At 44.2% G+C, this 23,107-nt stretch overlaps 1 protein-coding gene across 1 annotated transcript in view; it reads left to right on the plus strand.

Annotated features, from left to right (window-relative positions):
* LOC139227823 (signal peptide, CUB and EGF-like domain-containing protein 3) overlaps window positions 1-23,107 on the plus strand; it is a 454,761-nt gene that overhangs the window by 213,940 nt on the left and 217,714 nt on the right. Inside the window, exon 4 of the mRNA XM_070858892.1 lies at window positions 2,050-2,184. Coding sequence (XP_070714993.1) covers window positions 2,050-2,184 — 135 coding nt within the window. The remainder of the gene's footprint in view (window positions 1-2,049; window positions 2,185-23,107) is intronic.

Here is a 23,107-nt window from a genome sequence, read left to right on the forward strand (position 1 = left end):
ATCGGAGAGGCCCCCCCCCCCCCCCACCCCCACCATGGGCAAGGCCTCACGTGCAAATCAGGCCCTGCCGTTAAAGTTGGCAAAGCCTGTGGGAAACCCGGTTTCCCGACCACATTGGAGCCCACCATCCCCCCTTGCCCCCAACCCACGGTCCTCCAGATAATTCCGGCCCATGTGACAGGGAATGATTGACAAGGGTGTTGACTAGAAACATTATCCTGTGTTTCTGTTCTACATCATAAGTGTTAAGTCTTTAATACGCTTATGAATGACTCCATGAGGTCTAGTATTGTATTTGAGCTATTGTGACCTTAGTCCCATTTATTGTAACTCCAGAGTGAGGCACAAGCATGGTGGGCAACCTTTTATACTAGGCCCTGCACACCTATGCAGGTGCCCCTTAGGTCTCACACCGCAGTGCCCTCTGGTGGCACACCTTATGTGACGATACAGTTAGTATACATGGTCTACATACATGACAGTAAGTATTTCTACCATTGTATGTTTTTACTTCAGATTTCCGTCGTTCACTTTTTTTCTTGCCTTTTTACCCCAGGCACATTTTAGTTTCTTGTTAAAAATGCTGTAACTTGGGTTTGGATACCAATTATTCAGGCAACACTTAGACATTAAATCACTGGAACGTTTAATAATGTTTAATTATGCCTTTAGGTTCCTTTAAAGACATGCAGTTCTCCATAGGTGTACAGTTAATGGAGTAAATGGACTGGGGAAAATAAATTCAATGATTTGTAGCTGACAGCTGGCCTCAGATTTAATCCATAGTAAAGGAGCAAACTGTTCCTAACTGAGAACTCTGAGCTGCAACGTTCAGTCTTTAAAATGTTCCCTTCACTTCTCTTCTAATAGTTCCCCATATCTATTCCACAGTTCTTGAATTTAAAATCAAAGTTCCAATTCATCTTTGAATTTGTCCAGAATAGTAATCCAGAGTTGGTGATTTCTATTTGTGCTCTCCCTGTGATTGTATGGCTTACCGATTTTATTCCTCTGTGCTCCAATCTCCACATCTTCACCTTCTAAACACAGGTTCGTTTAGATTGAAGTAATTTGATGCAAAAAGTACTTAAAGGCAAAAATCAGAGCCAGTTGGTGTTATTTTGTACTAAAGCAAACTGTAGTTTGTCGCTTTACTTGAAGGTATGTTTTGTTTGACCTGAATAGTTCAAATGGATTTTATTACCCCTGGGAGTATGAAATATATTCCCACTGAGTTGCTGAGTTATTGATTTCCCCCAATTTTACAACTTTATTTTTAATGTCTAACTTCAGATTTCTCTCTTCCAAGGACTTTTTGTTAACCCAGAGGAAGGACAGATGGCGTGTGCTGTGACTTCTGCCAGTACATGCCTTGAATTGACAACTTGAGGCTGTACACTCGTGGCTTGAGGTGAATTGACCTCCAGTTTTGTCATTTTGTGCCTCCCTATCCTGTTGGTAACCACATGGCCTCTCTTCATTGATGGAAAGGCTGAGACAAATTTGGCCAGGAGTTGCTCCGTTTTTTTTGGAGCAACTTGATTTTTCTGGAGTATCTTAAAAATCCCCATTCTGCACATTTAATTTGCGCCAGTGTAAGTGAGTTAGTTAGGATTTTTTTTAGTTTTGTTTTTTTTTCAAAAGGGGGCGTTACCAGCTGTTTTGGCCATTTAAGCCAGTTTGGACAGCTAATTGTTGCTCCAAACTAAATTAGGCCAGCGTATGTGGCCACTTAGCTCTACTTCATTTGTGTTCTAACTAATGATATACACTTTGTTGCAAACCAATAACATACTGTTACTTTTCCCCACAGAAGGTGACAAAGGAGATGGTGAAAGCCCTTTGTCTTTGCAAATGTCTAGTCTTCAAATATGACGGTTTTCTTAATTTATTGTCAAGTACTATTTCTGTTGCTTCCATTCGCATTCCCAAAATGTGTTGCTCGTGGGAATGTGATCCGAAATGGAAGGTTTTTGTTGAGGCCAGTAATCTCTGGTACAGTGGAATATCATGTTTTTTTAATAATATCTCTGTGTTCCCTTTCATTAGATGTGGATGAATGTGGAGATAGCAATGGTGGATGCCAGCAGATTTGTGTGAATATGATGGGGAGCTACGAGTGCCGATGTCGGGAAGGATTCTTCCTCAGTGACAACCAGCACACCTGCATCCTGCGGCCTGAAGGTTAGACTCCATCATCCTTTAACATTAATGGTATCTGATTGGATAAATCGTAGCGGTTTCACTAGAGTTTTACGTTACCGTTATCTCCTCTTCTCATAGTTCCCTCATCACAGCACTGATCCCCATGTAAAGAATCTGCTAGCCCTTGAATCTGACTGAGGGATTGACTATTGGCATCAGCACTGGTGCATTGGCCAAAGTGTTGTCCAGTTACTTCAGGGACAGTTATAGATCAATAGAGGTCTCACTTTTCTGTAGAAGCAATCTGAGAGTAGGCAGCAAAAGGCTTCCACAGGGCCTCTACAACCAGACCCTCATGGGGTGAAACTGCAAGTGGTACGCTTGTGGCCAGTGTGAAGAGGCTGTCTATAGTTTTTCACTTTTGGTTGAGTACATAAGGAGAAATTGTTTCCACCAGCAGGTGAGTCGGTAACCAGAGGACACAGATTTAAGATCATTGGAAAAAGAACATGAGGGGAGACGAGGAGCATTTTTTTTTACGCTCAAGTTATTATAATCTGGAAGCAGATTCAATAGTAACTTTCAAAAGGAAGTTGGATATATACTTGAAAAGGAAAAAAAAATCCAGGACTATGGGGAAATAGCGGGGGAGTGGGACTCATTGGATAGCTCTTTCAATGAGCCGGCACAGGCACAATGAACCGAATGGCCTTCTCTACTGTAAGAATCTTGAGCTACAGAAGCAACCTACAGAAATGATACAATTTAAAAAAATCTTTGACTATGAACTTCCTGTAACTTCTTAGCCAATGGTGTCAACTGTAGGTCTGTTTGAGAGGAGGACAGCAGCTCGTTCTGTGGCAGGAAGCAAGCACCTATGGATTAGGTACACTGAGCTTCAGTTTGTATTCACTGCTCACAGTGCAGTTTCATCTACATCCGGGCGACCAAACGCAGATTGGGTGATCGCTTTGTGGAACACCTGCATTCAGTCTACAAGCGTGACCCCGAGCTTCCTGGCGCCTGTCACTTTAATTCTCCACCCCACTCTCACTCTGACCTCTCTGTCCTCAGCTTCTTGCACTGTTCCAACAAAGCTCAACATAAGCTCGAGCAACAGCACCTCATCTTTCAATTAGGCACTTTACAGACTTCTGGACTCAACATCGAGTTGAGCAATTTCAGATTATAACCTCTGTCCCTATTGTTTTGGACAGCAGCTGTTGCTGATGATTCCGCTATTCCCATTTTCACCTCCTTTCGACCCAACTTTTGTTTCTTTTATTGTCCCATAACCATCCACTTCTGTCTTGCACCATCATCCCTTTTGTCATTTAATCCTTCCTGCCTTCCACTCTATCACGGACCTTCCCTTTTGTTCTTTCCTTCCCTCCCCCTTTCCCTGCCTTTGTACTTCCCTGACTCTGTACGCAGCGTGGAGGCCCCGACCTGCGGGAGGACACCAGCGGCAGGTCAGGGCAATAAAAGGAGTGGCGAGCGAGGGCCCAGGAGCAGCGTGGAGGCATACCACTTCAGGGAGCAGCACGAGCTGCAACGGCAGCGAAGAGTGACGTTATCAAGGTCCAGGTCGGTGATTGGAGCGTGGGCAGATACAGCAGGAGCGGCGAGGTCGAGATGAAAGAGCAGCGAGAGACTGTAGAGCGACGTGATTGGGGCCCACGGCCCAGGGGCAGCACGGGCCAGCCCACACTGTGTGCGCGTTAGGTCCATGCAGCAGAGCAGGTCTCCAGTCGTCTTGGGTAATCCTTGCCACTGGACCAGGACCTAGCTCTGTCAAGCCCGTGTGGTGGCTGGTGTGCAACGGTCACCACACATTAAAAAAATTCCATGCACAGGCATCTTCCACCCTTCAGGAAGTAGTTCAGGACCTGGAACTTTAGATCCTTCATTGGAATACCTGTGAACTTATCCTTTTTTGGCGTGGAAGCAAGCCATCCTCATTTCGAGGGACCACCTATGATGACGATGACCTGCTGTTACATCTCTAACTGTCCAGTCTGATGAAAGTTCATCGACCTGAAGCGTTATCTCTGTTTCTCTCAACACAGATGCTGCCTGACTTGCTGAGCATTTCCAGCATTTTCTGTTTATATTTTAGTTTATATTTGTGTTGGATTGTCCTCCTAATTATTTATTTATGAGCTGATAATGCTTTAGCAAGCGAGCGTTAGTTAGTTGAACGGTGGAATACCAGCAGACTGGGTTACACATTACTGTCACTTCTTCCTATACTGTGTTTACTGCTAATGGTTTATAGATGAGCCCCTCTTGATCAGCCTGTTGTTTTAAGTGGTTCCACAATTAAAGCCCCAGCTACAAATAACTAATCCTTTGCAGATGTCAGAGTTTACACAATATTTATTTTGTTATTTTAAAAGTGATAAACTCATATTATTGCTGAGCGAATCACCTGAAGACTCTCCAAACATTCAATTGGAACTATTTCTCCTCAAACCTATCATAAATCTAACATAACATGAGGAGACCCGTGTGGAGCATAAACATCGGCACAGACCTGTTGGGCTGAATGCCCTGTTCCTGTGCTGTAAATTTTACGTCATATTCTGCTGCAAGACAGCAGTCTTACTTCACTTGCTGGCTGCCACGTGGAAATCAGACTCCAAGAGTAGATTCTCTTGCACAATCACTTCTGGTAAATTTGGAAGGATATTTATTAACAGGAAATACCGAAGACGATGAAAATGCTAGAAACACACAATGGGCCCACCATCATCTGTAAAGAGGACACACTGGTTAATGTTCCATGTGTAAACCCTTCAGCTGAATTGGTAACTGGAAGATCCCGGTCTGCCACCCCAAAACATTTACTTGTCGGGGCCGAAATTGCCCCTTTTTTTAAGAGCAGTTATCACATTTGAGGTGATAACGTGGCGGTAATGAGTTTCCGTCCAGTCGGGGCAGACTGTCTGATGATCGGGACATTGCCCTCTTGATTTTATGAGGCGCAGAACCTGACCACCCCGCTCCTATGTGATTGGCGGTAGTGAGGTCATAAGAGCGGGTGCCGTCTGGTCCCCGCCCAGCAGTGACATTGCCCTCAAAATTTTGTTCCACCGCTTGTCGGTGCCCCCGACAGCTTCGCGCCAGTGTCTGGGCAGCGCGTCCATCCTTAAAGGGGAGGGCACACCGCCACGGCCGCCATTTTAATTTAATTGTCGGCTGACTCTGCAATTGGCCGACAATGGCATCCAAGGGTTCGGCCGGGCGGCCAACAGGCAACCCGGCACCCCCTCGTGGGTGCCGGACTGCTGGCCCAGCCAAAGCCCTCCCTGGTGGCCCACTGGGCGCCAAGTAGGCCTCGCAGCGTCCCTCCCCTTTAAGTGAAGGGGAGGGACGTAGCTAAGCATCAGCGAGGCACTGATGATACCTTCTGCCTCGCTCCCGACTCCCTTCCACCCTGCTCCCGACTGCCTTCTGCCCCGCTCCCGCCTCCCTTCCGCCCAGCTCCCGACTCCCTTCCGCCCCGCTCCCGACTCCCTTCCACCCTGCTCCCGACTCCCTTCCACCCTGCTCCCGACTGCCTTCTGCCCCACTCCCGACTGCCTTCTGCCCCGCTCCCGCCTCCCTTCCGCCCCGCTCCTGACTCCCTTCCGCCCCTCTGCCGCCCAAACACTACCCCAAGGATTTTTCACAAGAAAAGAGGGAAATTTTTCTCTATTTGGTAATTCACTAAACTATTTTAATTATCCGCCCCAAATGGGGCGGAAGGCAATTTCGGCCCCTTATTCTCTTTCAGATGCTGATGGACCTACTGTGTGTTTCCAGCATTCCCTGTTTTTCCTTTAGAAAGCCATTTAACTGTTTTGTCTTCAAATTAAATCACTGTGTTTGATATTTATTCGAGATCCTTGATTCTCTGGTACAAGAAGCCATGTACCATAATTTTTCTCTGCCCGCGCGGTCTGTCCAGGAGCAATTTAGGTGGAGCTCGCTGAGTATGCTCTCCACAGGGACCATGACCACGCCACCAAAATCCTGTTGCACCTAATTTAAGTGATCCTGGCACTCTATTGGGCACAGGAAATCTGGGCACTTCCTGGGCCTTAAAGGCAACAGGCATCTGACAGGGATAGGTAGGAGAAAAACACCAAACTAAAGCAAAATACTGCAGAAGGTGGAAATCTGAAATAAAAACAGAAAATGCTGGAAAACAGTCAGCAGGCCGCATCAGTGGAGGCAGAAACAGAGTTAACTTTCAGGTCGATGACCTTTCATTAGAACTGCTCAAAAATCAATTCCGCGGATTTTGAAGTCATACGGAACAGTGAATTTTACAGCTGTCAACTGCTGATGAATATTAATGTTTGGAGTTCCATTTTAATCATCCTGAAGCCAAAAGGTTTTCATTTATGTACTCTTTTTTTTATCATCGACTTAAATTTAACAAGCCCTATCAACTTGTGCATGCTGCTGTGTTATAGCTGAGTTAGCAGCACTCCGAGCAGCAGGCTGGGCATCCATGCTGTCTTCCTTGGAGGGAGTTGGTAAAGGCGGCAAGACTGTTGTGAAGAGCATTAGATGGGTGCAATGTATGCACCTGTGAGTAAGCTCACAGATAGAGCTGTTGATGTTAAAAGTTTAATTTGATTACATTTGTCAGATTTTAATGCCCCTTTAATAAGGGGGCACTTGATTTATAGTTCAAACAAAAAAATAGTTGTAGAGCTGTTGAGTTGGGAGTGGCTTAGCCAGTCACGTGATGGTCACAAGACTCAATAAAACCCCAGCCAGTTGGGTTCAGGGGATCCACAAGGAGGCAGGTGGTTGTGAGCCTGGTGGATGAACTGATAATGTGTAGTGTGATTGTTAAACCTTTGCCAATAAACCAGCTAGTTCTTAATAGCCATGAGTTGCTCTGAATTCGCAAGCAAAGAACCCATGAAGCAAATACATTACAGCGGAGGAACAGGGTGTGATGAATGAAGAATATTGTGGCAATCGGAGGGTTGTGCTGGTTTGACTGAGTGGCTTCTCTTTTTATTCAAGGTGGCATAGCGTACTTGTACGGTCAAGGGAGGGGATGGTTCTTGCTCTTGGGCAGGGCAACAATTGTTAGTGGATCAGGAAAGGGTCACGCACATTTCCTCAGCAGCTGTCAAGGGGGCTTGCAGTTGTTTCCCATTGTCTTCCTTCGAAGAAACCATATTGCAAAAAGGTGGTTGGCACAGGGCTGAACACTGCCTCCATCTCTAAGCGCATGAGACCAGTAGCATTCAGCGACAAGTTTTGAGGCAGCAAAACCCATTTTTTATGCAAAACACCAAATATAAAGCCGTTTCTTGACAATACCAGCCTGTTACTTTGATGCTGAAAGCGCCTAAGTGGCAGCTCCGGAAGCAGTTAGGTCCAGGTGTTTATGTGGCTGTCTGCCCCAGATTTGCACCTGTGTGCAGAGCCCTTTGATACCCGTTTGTATGTAATTCACGTGTTTGCGCCCTCTTCAGGTGCAGTGTGGCACAGACACCCGAAAAGCCTCAGAGAATTTTCAACTGCAGAATGGGCAAAAAGATTAATGCCCATTTTTCCTCTGCGCGCCACTTATTGGTCAGCAGAGCCCAAACTTTCTCCAGCTTTATCGGGAAGAATGAAGCCATTATCATGCCTTAGCCCCTGATTCTATCCACCCTCCCTGGCTGTTTATTCAGACTGAATCTGATGGAGCACAAGTCTGGGGTTCAGTTTTATCCTGAGCTGAGTTTCTTGGCCATCCACAAGACTGTCCGTTTCCATCTCCAAATATCGCCTACCGACGCCATTGCCTCACTCCTACTGCTGCTGAAACCCTCATCCACATCACCTTGATTACTTGAACATTCTCCTCCGCAGCCTCCCAGCTTTCGTCTTTCATAAACTCGCATCCTATTGCATGCTATGCTCCACAACCCCATCACTGTGCCCTCACTCACCTCCATTGGCTTCCCATCTCTCAACACATTGAAGTCAAAATCCTTATCTTTATCCACAAGTCTTTCCACGGCTGCACAACGCAGATATCTCTGAAATCTCCTCCAATCCTGCACACTTGTGTGCCCTCTGCTTTTCTGACTCTGATCTGCCTCGTATTCCTCCTCCACCCTTCCTTCTGCTCACTTTTGCTTTCAGAGCCTTCATCCAGCTCAGGCCCACACTCTGGAACACTCTCCCTGCCCTCCTTCAAACCTAGCTCTGTATCTGTGCCTTCAGTCACTTCCTTTAACCCTTCTTCCATCACTGCTCAGTGTCTGATGGTTGCCCCTGTATTAGGACATTTCAATTACCCTCTGAGTCTACAATAATTCTCACAAAAACGAATGTTTGTTGAAAATATTACCAGTTGTTTGGTGTTTTTAATCCACTCATCTGTAATACAAGCCAAATTACTGACCAACATCAGTGGGCTACCAGCTGATCCTAATCCAAACTGTCTCAAGTCACAAGTGAGTCAGCATATAGTACCTTCATGGAATAAACTGCGGGTTTCACCAGTGGGAAGATGATGTATTGAATCCTTTCCTGTTTTAAAGAGGCAGCATTAAAACAAAATTCCCTCAACATTATATTAATCCAGTGTCAAACTTGCAGAAATTTCCAATTGAAGTAGCCCTAAACTCCTGGGATTAACCCAATGTTTAATGCCTTTAATTGAGGCAGAGCAGTAGCTTGTCAAGAACAGTGCGATACTTCTGGTAGCCATTACAGAACAGTAAAACGGCAAAACCTGTAGATGTGAGTTGAAGAAATGAAGGGAGGCTATTCAGACGGAGTGAATGTCTTGTGGAGTTGCAATCGGATCTTCCCCTCGCCACTGCCCCAGAAAGTCTAGCGAGTCAGCATCTTTCTACCTTTGGGCAGTTCAGCTGTTTGGACAGCTCATTATATGTAAAATTTAGTGACACAAAATGAATAGGGCCTTATACTTTAATGAAACCTCAAATTCCTAATGGTTTTTACAGCCTCTTGTAATGATATGTTCTGGGAAACTGTGGATGATTTATGCACCACTATAAAAACCACCTGCATAATGACTGCATAGTAGCAGAGCAGAATGTGGGAACATTATTTTTTTTATTCTTGGAAGTTAATAAAATACTGAGCTTCTGCTTATGGTTTTCAAGTAATTTGCTGTGACTATATTTAAGAGTAAGTTCCACAATCTCTGTTCAGGAGTAAGTTTGATGTTTGGATTTTCCTGCTGTTAATTGCTCTGGTATTAAATTCCTATTAGGGACAAGTTGTTTTACTTATAAACACATTGTACATTAGCTGTAGTACAGCCATTAACCTGAGATACCCTTACACCTTTCCGTCCTGTAGTCTGCAGCTTTAATTAGCTGTTTAAACACCGGTGATATAAGCCTCCAAGGGGTTTAGTTTCCTCTATTTAATGCATTCACTTCAATTCCTATTTTAATGTAGTTGTTAAGCTAATGAAAGAATTTTACACAAGCACGTTAACCTGTACATTACCAAAGGAAATTAAACCCTAGCCTGTTCCTAAATGACAGGAACAGGCAATATGTCCTCTTTAACACTGCAGTTAAATTTAAGATACTTGTATTCAGATATGTCCATTTGTTTTGGCTTACAAGAGGTCATTTTGTGTTTTAAAGGTAATTAAAATGTACGCAGCATTTATTGCCATGGTGCAAAGATGGTCACAGGTTCAAGTCCATGCGGTTCTAGATGTGCATCATGTTGAGTGGGGAGTTTCCAAACTGTGGCTGTGGCAGCTATAGGTATCATTGATAAAAGAAAGACTTGCATTTATATAGCATCTTTCATAACCACCGGATGTCTCAAAGTATTGTAATGTAGGAAACACAGCAGCCAATTTGCACACAGCAACTCCCACAAATAGCAGTGTGATAATGACCAAATAAATTGTTTTTGTTATGTTGATTGAGGGATAAATATTGGCCAGGACACTGAGGATAACTCCCCTGTTCTTCTTCGAAATAGTGCCATGGGATCTTTTACGTCCACCTGAGAGAGCAGACAGGTTTAATGTCTCATCTGAAAGGCAGCACCTCCGACAGTGCAGCACTCCCTCAGCGCTGCACTGGAGTGTCAGCCTAGATTTATGTGCTCAAGTCCCTAGAGTGAAACTTGAACCCACAATCTTCTGACTCAGTGGCGAGTGTGCTACCCACTGAGCCACAGCTGACATGATGGGTAGGGAACAGGCCTTGCACATATGTAGAGAAGATGTTTCCACTTGTGGGAGAGTCCAAAACTAGGGTCTATAAATATAAGATAGTCACCAATAAATCTAAAAAGAAATTCAGGAGAAACTTCTTTACTCAGAGAGTGGTTAGAATGTGGAACCTACTACCACAGGGAGTAGCATAGATACATTTGAGGGGACACTAGTTAAGTACACGAGGAAGAAAGGAACTGAAGGATATGTTGATATGGTGAGATTAATTAAAGTGGGAGGAGGCTCATGTGGAGGACAAACACCAGCGTAGACCTGTTGGGCTGAATGTTTTGTGCTGTAAATTCTATGTACTTCTATGTAATACACTATTAGCTACAGGCATCAGACAGGTAGATGAAGAATGGGGAGGTACAAATACAAAAACTGAATGGGAACTTACCTGAACGTGTTCATTGTAGTCAAGTGTTTGTGGACCTGGGTTTGAATCCAACTCATAATGATGGGATTATAAACTCTTGGAGCTGACTATAAGGACTCGACTTCTCCACTTTGTGACAGATTTTAGTTTTGAAAAAAATTAAGATCATGGTTGCCTGCTAGAGAATAGTCAAACTTAGCTCGATTCAAACCTAGGCCTCATTGCTGAAAGGACATTGGAAGTCCATTAACCCACACATTCCCTGTGCCACATAAATATACAGACCCTCAAGTACCAAGAACAAATGTAAGATAACAACATTTTATGAGTCTTAACGTTGCTGAAGAAGTCCAAAGACAGTTGGTAGCACTCTGGTCCCTGAGTCAGAAGGCTGTGTGCCCATTCCAGAGACTTGAGCACAAAAATCTAGGCTTATCCTCAGTATAGCATTGAGGGAGTGAAAACCAACAATGTCAATAGCTGCGATTTTACGTATCTCAGCGGGTCCGTGGTGGGCGATGTCAGTGGTGGGTCGCGGTCTCACTGCTGGCTCCGTCCCGCTGTGTAAAATGACTTTCCGCTTGTTAAGCCCGCCCAGCACGTTTGCCAGGCCAATTAGAGGAAGTGGGTCTGGTGACATCATTCATGATGCGTCATCAGTCGGCTTCCTTAAAGGGACCACGGCCACATTTATCTTGACATTTCTGCTGTTGGTGTTCTACAGCATTGAGGTGCTGCAAACACTGACAATGAGTGCACAAAGGCACAGGGCTGCACCCAGGCTCTCCCATGACTCCCTCCAAAAGCATATGAAGGGAGTCAAAGCACACAGGGAGGTCCTCTTCCCTTCCCATGGGCATAAGGGACTCCCCAGGAGATCAAAGTAGCCTGGTAGGAGGAATGTCATCAGGAGGACCTGACTGCAGTTTCAATGATCTCAATAGATCACAAAATGTTAGTAAAAAACCACATCCTGATGTGTCTGTCATCACATCCCCATCACTCTGTCTTCCCCACCCTACTCCTGCACATCCTTACTCACACCAACTTACCTTACATCTCCACCCATCCCTCTCTATCTATATTATCACACCCCCTCACACTCACCCTCATCCTAATGCAATCATACCAACTAACACACAAGGGCAAGCACTTGGGTGTTTTATGCAATGCCCATGTAAAGTTTCTGTTAATATGTTGTCATATATTGAAATCTTTATTTTCAACATTTTGTGTTCTTGGACAGATTTGTGTGCACCTTTGGAAGTGGCTTAGTGCGTTGCAGTGAATGATGAGATATAACGGTACCCCCCACAATGGTGATGAGTGTGAAAGGAATGGCTTGGGCATTGTAGGGATGCTTTATGGTGTTGGTGTGGGGTGGTGCCAACCTGACGCATCATGTAGCAGCCAGCATGTACAGTGTCAAGTGATGTAAATCTGGCCATGGTGAGGCCATCCCTAGACTCCCGGGCAGCAATGTGCTCGGGTGCTGATGCTCTCTGTCCTGTGCAGCATCAGATGATTGTGAAGAAGTTTTGTGTTGTTGGTGATGCTGGTATGCCTGGTGCTGCTGGTGTTGGGGCTGATCATGGTGGGGTTCTGAGTATCAAGGTGAGAGAGTATAAAGGACACCCATGTTGATGGAATAGATGACAGGTGAAGTAGAGATGACAGAAGTGATCTGACAATGGTGAGAGAGGTTGTTCCAATGAGGTGAGAGTGGTTGGAGAGTGGAAAGTGGAAAGCATGCAGAATCTGTGCTGGAAATGGAATGAGAAACACCTTTTGGCTGAGAAAAGTGATGATCTGTCAGGTGGAATCTTTTATTGTACATTTGAAGTTGTCACGTATTCAGCTGGAGCAATGGCCACTGAACTCATGCCTCAGCTTGACAACCGAGGTCTGCGTACAGCGGGGGTTCCGTGGTCATGATGTTAAATACAAAAGCTAAGTGAAAAAAGGCTGTTAAGCATATGGCAACTAGATGCTAATCATTTTCATTAGATTCAGCCGCCCCCCCCCCACCCTGTGCCGGTCCGGTCCGCTCAGCGTTGACAGACCCGACATTGGGGAAGGCGCATACGTGCAATTTGACAGTGGGTTCCCTGACCCAACACCGATCCCATCCGCTGAGCACCAGCAAAATTCTGGCCAATGTTGCTGAAGTAATCCAAGCACAATTGGAACCTCTCAAGTGGACATAAAGAATCCCATGGCACTATTTCGAAGAAGAGCAATGAATTTCTCCCTGCTGTCCTGGCCAATGTTTATCCCCCAACCAACAACACTGAAACAGATTATTTGGTCAGTATCACATTGCTGTTTGTGGGAGCTTGCTGTGCACAAATTGGCTATCGCATTTCCCATATTACAACAATGACTACAAAAATACTTAATTGGCTTTTGGATGTCTTGCGGTTGCAAAAGATGCAATATAAATACAAGTCTTTCTTTATATACTGGGTGAAGCAGAATAATATTTTCAAGTTCTGAAGGCAGCTGGGTTCTTGTTGACATTGTAGTGTTACTGAAGTCTTCCAGATGCCTGAACTGTCCCAGGTGACTGAACAACAGGTAATTATTAGCTAACGCTTCTACAAGTGGCGTTTCCTATCAGTGTTTAAATTATCATGTTGAACGTAGTTTCACATTCACAGATCCACCAACTGACCCAAGAGTCTTGCCACAGCCGCACATTTCAATGCTGCAGTGTTTAGCAGTTGCTGTAAAATATATTTTTCCTGTTGTATCTGTAGGAGGGTAATGGATCAGGAACAGGAGAGTAAGAATGGAGCTCTGCAGTGCAAGGAGACAAACTACTCTTATAGATGGGAGCTAGGGAAGTCTAAATGACTGCAAGAAACCCAGGAATAAAGATGGGAGGCCAAAACAAACAGAATATCTTTGTAATATCTTTGGCAGTGTCAGAAGGTTGTGGGTTCAAGTCCCACTCCAGGTACTTGAGCACAATAAAATCTGGGCTGACGCTCCAGTGCAGTGCTGAGGGAGTGCTGCGCTGTTGGAGGTGCCGTCTTTCGAATGAGATGTTAAACCGAGGTCCCATCTGCTCTCTCAGGTGGATGTGAAAGATTCCATGGCACTATTTCAAAGAAGAGCAGGGGAGTTATCCCTGGTGTCCTGGCCAATATTTATCCCTCAATTAACATAATAAAAACAGATTATCTGGTCATTATCATATTGCTGTTTCTAGGAGCTTGCTGTGTGCAAATTGGCTGCCGCGTTTCCCACATTACAACAGTGACTACACTCCAAAAGTACTTCATTGGCTGTAAAGCACTTTGAGACGTCCAGTAGTCGTGAAAGGTGCTATATAAATACAAGTCTTTCTTTTCTTTAATGAATGACACTATAAAGGAAACCTCGTTAACAAAGAAGTGACTTTGGGCTGATTTTGGGCAACTCCAACACAGTTATATCGGGCACTCCTTGCTGTTTGTTCTTTAGAATCTTTATTACAGCCTCCTTGGCAGTGCACAGCTTCCCTGCAGTTCTGCATGTACTTTTGTGTTCTCTTGCCGGTATCCGAAAACTCAAGTCAGTACAATATTCTACCGAGTAAACACTTACATACACCCAAGTGAGTGCTGAGTGAGTGCAGTAAAAAGTGAAACTGAAGCATTTATTGTGGCCTGGATACAGGGTGGATAAGTGTTTACATCTGGGAACCCACATGGATCCTGTTTATACAGCTCTGTTGGTCAAGTGGCTGAGATCATTGTGTCTTTTTCTCTCTCTTTCTTTGCCCCTTGTAGATCGCAGTCACTCCCTTCTGATGTTGCATTTCCTCCTCCAGCATCAGCCCACAACCTGCTCACAGAAGGTAGAATCATAGAATCATCGAATGATTCAGCACAGAAGGCAGCCATTTGGCCCATTGTGTCTGTGGCAGCTCTTTGAAAGAGCTATCCAATTAGTCTCCCTCCCCCGCTCTTTCCCCATAGCCCTGCTTTTTTTCCCCTTCAAGTATTTATCCAATTTCCTTTTGAAATTTACTATTGAATCTGTTTCTACCATCCTTTCAGACAATGCATTCCAGGTCATAACAACTCACTGCGTAATTTTTTTCCCCTCCTGTCACCTCTAGTTCTTTTGCCAATTACCTCCGATCTATTTCCTCTGGTTACTGACCCTGCTGCTACTGGAAACGGTTGCTCCTTATTTACTCTAACAAAACCTTTCATTATTCTGAACATCTATCAAATCTCCCCCTAACCTTCTAAGAAGAACAGCCGCAGCTTCTTCAGTCTCCCCACATAACTGAAGTCTTTCATCCCTGGTACCACTCAAGTAAATCTCCTCTGCACCCTCTCGAAAGCCTAAACATCCTTCCTAAAGTGTGGTGCCCAGAATTGAACACAATTCTCCAGCTGGGCCCAACCAGTGTTTTATGAAGGTTTAAAATAACTTCCTTGCTTTATAAAGCCAAGGATCCCATACGGCTTTTTAACAGCCTTCTCAACTTGTGCTGCCATATTCAATGATTTGTACACCCTCAGGTCTCGCTGTTCCTGCACCCCATGTAAAATTGTACCATTTAGTTTATATTGCCTTTCTTCATTCTTCCTACCAAAATGAATCACTTCACACTTCTCTGCATTAAATTTCACCTGCCATGTGTCTGCCCATTTCACTGATCTGTCTATGTCCTCATGAAGTCTGTTATTATTCCCCGCACTGTTTACTACAATTCTGAGTTTTGAATCATCTGCCAACTTTGAATTGATGTCCTGCATACCCCAGTCCAGGTCATTAATATATATCAAAAAGAGTAGTGGTCCCAACACTGACCCCTGGGGGTCACCAATGCAACACTTCCCTCCAGTCCCACTACCCTCTGCTTTCTGTCCCTTAGCCAATTTTGTATTGCCCAATAATCCCATAGGCTTCAATTTTGCTAACAAGTCTATTATGCGCTACTTTATCAAACGTCTTTTGAAAGACCACATACACATCAATCGCATTACCCTCATCAATTTTCTCCGTTACTTCATCAAAGAACTCAATCAAGTTAGTCAAACACAATTTGCTTTTAATAAATCCATGCTGGCATTTTTTTTTTAATTAACCCATATTTAATAAATCCATGCTGGCTTTTTTTAAATTAACCCATATTTTCCAAGGAGCAATTCATTTTGTCCCAGATTATTGTCTCTAAAAGTTTCCCTACCATGGACGTTAGGCTGACTGGCCTGTAGCTGTCGGACTTATCCGACTCCCCATTTTTGAACACTTGCAATCTCTGGCGCGCGTCCCATACCTGTATCTGGAGGAGTGGAAGATTATGACCAGAACCTCCACAATTTCCACCTTTCCCTCAGCAACCTAGGATGCATCCCATCTGAACCGGGTGACTTTTCTACTTTGAGCCCTGCCAACCTATTGCGTATCTCCTCTTTATCTCTTTACCTGCATTGCGTAATCACCCTGCTACGATTTTCCTTCAAAACAGCTTATCTAGTTGACCTCTAGTCACCAACCTGTGTTACACCTCCCAGTATAAGGCACAGAGTCCCTGGCCAAAGACCACCCTAAGTGGAAGAAGTGCATCCGGGAGGGCGCTGAGCACCTCGAGTCTCATCGGCGAGAGCATGCAGAAATCAAGCGCAGGCAACGGAAAGAGCGTGCGGCAAACCTGTCCCACACCCCCCTCCCTCAACGACTGTCTGTCCCCTTGTGACAGGGACTGTGGTTCTAACATTGGACTGTTCAGCCACCTAAGAATTCATGTTAAGAGTGGAAGCAAGTCTTCCTCGATTCCGAGGGACTGCCTATGATGATGATGATAAGGCACGTGAAGAAAAAAAGGAAATACAATTCGGTGGTATTAAATTAAAGTGTCTATTGACACTACTGTGTCAGCCAATGGGTTGGAGGTGGGCGGGATTTATGGCGGTACTTGATGTAGTCCATTTTACAGCAAACAAAGTCTATTTACAGAGTCTATTTAAAGAGTCTCCATGAACTGCAACAAACAGCTCATGACCGAAACCAGAGCAACTTCACTCGATAAAAGCAGAATCATTTCTCCAGCAAAATGCAGTCAGTGGGGGATAGTTACATAACACAAATTATGTGCACAAAATCAATCCCAGTCACTTACGCCAGTGTGGTCTTCAGGCCTAATTTATAGGAAAAATTACCCTGTAATTTGCCCCATCAAATCCAGAGCAGGACTCCATCTCACGGAGTAATCTCTGAACCAGAGCAGGACACATTCTGTCCGGGAATAGTGGTGTGCCTGTAAACAGCTATTTTAAAAGCATTTTGCAGTATATGTGCTGGGTGTAGCGAGACTCCTTTTTGACCAGCCGAACGTTGCCAATCCTAATGAAATCATTATCTCATTTACAATCAGAAAATGATTACTCCCGCCATGCACGGGCCATAGCTTATGAGGATGAGGGATGGCAGGTAAAATATCAGGAAGAGACTCTCTGGATTGTGTTCCAGGAAACCAGGCAGTTATCCCAACACTAGGAGAGGGGGCTAAAAAAAACCTCTCAAATGGACTGATCCTGCCCTACTCTAACAGGAGCTTATGGCAAATACCAGACCAACTATTACAAATAACCAAAGAATTGAGTATTTTTTTAAACATTATTATTCAAGGATTAAATTCCAGAATACTTCTAAAAATTGTATTTGAAACTCCAGGAGAGTTGTGCTATGTGCAAAGAAGATGCATGCTGTCAATTATTAGGGTGATAGACCATCGAAAACTGGATTATCCCAGGTTAATGCAAGGCGAAAGCAAGCTATTTACCCTCAGTGATGGGACACTGTTCTTGTTCAGATATTAATCTGAGGAATGGGTGCTGTTCCGAGTCAGACTGAGAGACCGTAACCTGCTCTGGATCTGGGATTGCTCCCAGGGACAGTGTCCTGAGGGACAAGGTGCTGCACTGGTTCAGAGATGGACACAATTGCAATATTTTGTTCGGTATCTTCTCTGTTGTGACCTGTTCAATTGCGACTTGTTAATGTTGACGGTGAAGGTGTGTTTGTGGAAGACTAGTTTTACTCTGTACTCCCTAACACTAAAACAATAGTAATAGGGAATGGGCCAGATAGATTATAAATCTTTAGGAGATTTTGAATAGGCTGCACACTAACAACAGCCAGAAACCAACTCTTCTATAATTCAGTTGATACCATGTCAGATACGATAGTGCGTACACCACTATATACTTGTTACAGCACAAACCTAAGCAGCATTTCTGGGGCGGGTTGGTTAGTAATTTTTCTCATCCCAATCCATAAATTTGGCCCATGGACATTATCCCAGTTCAGTGACACCATTTCTGATGTCTCCTTGTCATCAGCAGTGTCATTGTGCACAGCTTATTGTCTTTTGCCAAACAGATCGCCACACAGTTGTTCCCTTTTCCCTCCCCCTTGAGGAATTTGCCTTCAACTTGCCCCAATGGCGGGATCTGTCAGGGTTTGATTGACTGGGGCAAATCCAAACTATACATCAGAAGCAAACGGTTAAGTCTGACCTGCAGTATCCCTGATAATGGTAGCTGGCAGAACGCGACAGGTCCTTCAAAAGAACATGGGACACATCTAAGACTGTGGCTCTATCTCTTTTGTAGTGACGAGGGTGGAATGTAATGCAAAATGTTCTCCGAACCAGTGTTTTTGAACCTCTCGGAGCTTGCTTTATATTAATAATCTGAAGGTTGTGCACTTCCTGTTCGTTGTGTTGTTCATTTGACAGTGCTTTTTATCAAAGTCTGAGGGCAGGAAGCTGAAGATAAATGTTGTCTGACCTTATTTAATGTAAGAGATCATTTCATTGTGTTTTTACTGGATGTGTGCAATTGCATTTGTTGTTAATTAGTGGCATGGACAATAATGCAAATTGGTGACAGATGTGAGACTGACAAATGCCAATTATGACGAAGCCTGGAGGATTGACATTTCTTTGAACCTTGCAGAACAGGGATATATTTTCCATAATCTAGTGTTTATAACAATGATAACTTTCATAAAATAAAATGCTGGAGCAGACGGCAATAAACTAAGTAAAAAATAACAATGTCGCCTTTGGAAAACTTGAACTACCATATTACATTTTTGATCCGTGGACAGCAAAAATGAGGCACAGGCCATTGATGTGTCGAAGTGTATCTGTACAGGAGATGCTACTGATAATTTGGCACTTCCAAAGTATCAAATTAGAGCATCATTTCAAGTATTTTTATGCACAATTTAAAGTGATTGGAACAATGGTCAGGTGAGGGAAGAGCTTATACAACTTAATTTTCAGTATCTTTTGCAGCACATTTCATGAGTGGTACCAGGGTGATTAGCACAGGCCTGTTGGGGGCTCAGGCTCCAGGCTGAATGATTAATATCGCCAGGCTTCACAACTGTACTTGTCAAGTTATGAAAGCTGCTGTTAACTCTAAAATTATCTGTCGCTTTGAAAATTGAAGCCTAATCCATGATGGCCAGTATAGTTTACTGCAAGGTCATTTCATTATTGGTGACCTTTCTCATGTTACACACCTTTCGAATACCATTCTTGCACAAGTCTCTGTTCCTGACTCATTTTCCTTTCTTGTTGAACTACCTGTGCTGTGGTGGATAGCCCATCCTTTAAATTTTTGCATCAATTCAAGGGGTTCCCAGTGCTCTGTCTTCCCACCCTTTCTGTTTGTTTTCTACATCAACAACAACTGGCATTTATACATTTAGAAATGTCATGAGGCACTTCACAGAAGCTTAATCTGACAAAAATAGACGCTGAGCCAAAGGAGATAATAGGAGGCATGATTAAAAACTTGGTCAAGAAGGTGGATTTTAAAGGGGGTCTTAAAGGAGGTGGGGAGGTGGAGAAGTTTAACGAGGGAATTTGAGAGCATCGGGCCCAGGGAACTGATTGCATGGTTGCCAATGGTGGGGCGAAGAGAGTGGGGGATGCAAAGAGGCCAAGTCAAAGGGTTGCACAGTTCTCGTAGGATTGTATGATTGGACGATGTGGCAGAGATAGGAAGGAGTGATGCCATGAAGGGATTTAAATATAAGGATGAGAATTTTAAATATAATGCTTTGGTGGACCAGGATTCTGTATAGGGCGTGATGAATGACTTAGGGTGGGATAGGATAGGGGCAGCAGAGTTTTGGATGAGTTGTAGTTTATGGAGGGCGCAGGATGGGAGGATGGTTAGGAGAGCATTGGAATAGTCGAGTCTGGAGGTGACAAAGGCATGAATGAGGGTTTCAGCAGCAGACGTGCTGAGGCAGGGGTGGAGATGGGTGCTGTTGTGGAGGTGGAAGTCGGCGGTCTTTGGGAGGGAGAAGGTATGAAGCCGGAAGCTCTGCTCGGGGTAAAAATGGATGCTGAAGTTGCAAACGGTCTGGTTCAACCTGAGACAGTGGCCTGGGAGGGATATGGAATGGGCAGCAAGGGTACGGAGTTTGTGGCAGGGGGTTGAAGATGAATCAGTCTTCCCATTGTTTAAGTGTTAATTACAAGTATCAATGACTTCCTCCATGTATTATCCTAGCCTATCCTTTCTTTAACTGATGATTACAGTCTCCACTCATTAAGTTCCTTCAGATTACACTTCCTCCATGCACGCAGCCTCATTACCCTCACCGTGACTGAACCACAGCATCTTGATCCTTCCCGTATCCTTTGGTGCAAAGAAAATGTTGTTTCTTTCAATTTTTACATAAATTACATCGAATTTTAGGCACAGAAATAGACCATTCCATCCAGCTGGTCAGTGTAGGTGTTGTTGCTCTACATGAGCCAATACAATTTCTTTATGTTTCTTGGTAGCCTAACCAACAAGTTGGTTTGTTTGATGGCTCCACAGTCCTCCATCTAGTGGCATTCTTTACTGATATCTGCCGGGTGAAAGTGTCTCAAGGTAAGTGAGTTTGAAGTTCCAGGCAAAAAGCTGTCAATAATTCTGTAATGAATTGGCAATGTCATTAGTGAGGCACAAGCATAGCTTGTGTTAGGTATTGGAAATCATACTGATGCAGTGGGATGAATCATGTTATTAAAGCAGTAGCAAGAGAAACATTACTGTGCATTCGTACCTTCATGGTGGAAGGAGAGGATAGAAAATGGTTGTGCATAACCTATTTTAAATGAACTGGAATTTCCCTTAAAGAAGAGAATAGCTGAGGTAAGAGGTAAAAGTTGGATACTCACCACATGAGTTAGCATTTGCAGATATTCACATTAGGGCATGGACAGACAGCTCCCAAGTGGGAATTAAAACATATATAATTTAAGGGCCAATATAATCATCTCAGTAAGAGATTCTGGCCTGGAAGCTATGGTTGGAGGCTGCCGTCAGCATACGCCTCTGAACCGAAAAAAACATAGGGCCCGAAATTGATGGCCTTACCGCCCACTGCCGCCTTCATTCTTCTTTGGGTACCACCCAGTGCCACTTTCCATTGGGTGTGGAGTGGGCGGGTTGGGGAGAACCGCCGGGAATCACCCGCTGACGTCAGCGGACGGCCGAGAGGCACAACTGACCTCCCGCCCGCTGAGATGCCAGATTGGTGCGGGCGGGAGTCAGCGCCAGAACAGGGAAGGACCACGGTGAGTATGACGAGCTGAAAAAAAAGGTTAGTAAACATTTTTAAAGTTTTTCTTTACAGCGACTTACCTGGATGGGGTCCCCTGAAGGTGTTCCGATGTTTTTTTTTGATGATTTTCCTTTTCAGGTCTTCGACCCTCCGTGGGCCGACTCCATCCTCGGCGGCACTTGGGCGGCAAGCACCTTTGCCGCCGAGATTGGGAGCTCTCGCCGGCTGCCGCCAAGATTGGCAGCGTAAAACCCTCTTTTGCCGCCTGCTGCTCTTTCAAGGACCTTTTTGACGAATACCCCGCCCAAAGTAAAGTCAGGTACCTCGGGTCTATCAGCGTTCTTTGGGCGACACTTGGGCAGGGGGAGGCCTTCACCAATTTTGGCTCCTTACAAACTTACCTGGTGTCTCTGGAGCTTCGGAATCTTCCGGTCCTGGGCCTGCAGGCATACGCATTTAAAAACGGGCCAAAATTTGACTAAACTCATTAAAAAAAAATGTTAACCTTTATTTGAACCTTTACGCTGGTAAAATAAGGCCTTACCAGGCGTTAGGGTTTCGTGGCCATTTGCTGGGCAGTAGTTGGGCAACTCTCCACCAGCGAAAATAATTTTGTAGCAGATGCGGTGAATCTGTCGAGGAGAAACTTGGCAGATCGCAAGTTCTGAGTTTTTACGCTACACGCAGCGCATGCGGAAACCAGGAGCTGGCAGCGCCATTCTGTAGGCTGTCGGAAGCACCGTAAGATCAAGGCCTCGCTCTTTTTTTTGAGAAAGCAGCCTCAGCTTCTAGGTGAAAACAAATCATTAAGTTCAAATGTTTTTTGCTGTTTATACATTGCGATTATTTACAGCTCCCGTCATTTGTTTTCTGAACCCTCTATGTTGAATTATAAATGAAGAATCTTAGTCACTGCGACTTTAACACACAACATACGTTGAAAAGAGTTTACAACGTTTCTCTGTAGCTGATGTATCTGACTCTGGCTGCTATTCTGTGACTGGTGGGTGTCCTGGAGTGTGCAGATGGCTAAAAAACTACCTGATTACTAAATCATTTTAATATGAATTTATTACGTGGCTGTTGCATTTCAAATTCAATTCAACCAATGCCAAGTGCTGGACTCATAAAAAGAAGATGTGTTTTTAGTTAAAGTTGCCCCAATAGGGATTTTATATCCTGTGCTAATTGCTGGCCGTTCATTTTTATATGTATGCAATATTACTTTCATTAAAAATGTCCTTTGAACTGAATTCAAAGCATTTTTGTTACAATTGTGGTTAAAATATAGCAGAGCATTTTAATGTCCAATTTTATGTCTTGCTGCTGCATACACTTAACTGATTGAAAGTAGTGGCTTTATGTTTAGTTGAATAAGATAAGCGTGAGTACCCTTGATAGAAATAGTTCATTCTATCTAATTATGAAAGGTTTTGATAGAATGGATACAGAGAGAATGTTTCCACTCGTGGGGTAGAGTATAACTAGAGGCCATCAATATAAGACAGTCACTAAGAAATCCAATAGGGAATTCAGAAGAAAATTCTTTACCCAGAGAGTGGCGAGAATGTGGAACTCGCTACCACAGGTAGTGGTTGAAGCGAATAGTATAGATGCATTTAAAGGGAGGCTAGACAAGCATATGAGGGGGAAGGGAATAAAGGGTTATGCTGATAGAGTTAGATGAGGAAAGACGGAAGGAGGCTCGAATAGAGCATAAACGCTGGCATGGATTAGTTGGGCCGAATGGCCTGTTTCTGTGCCGTATATCCTTTGTAATC

Source organism: Pristiophorus japonicus, chromosome 17, assembly GCF_044704955.1.
Source record: "Pristiophorus japonicus isolate sPriJap1 chromosome 17, sPriJap1.hap1, whole genome shotgun sequence".
Classification (NCBI taxonomy): Eukaryota; Metazoa; Chordata; class Chondrichthyes; family Pristiophoridae; genus Pristiophorus; species Pristiophorus japonicus.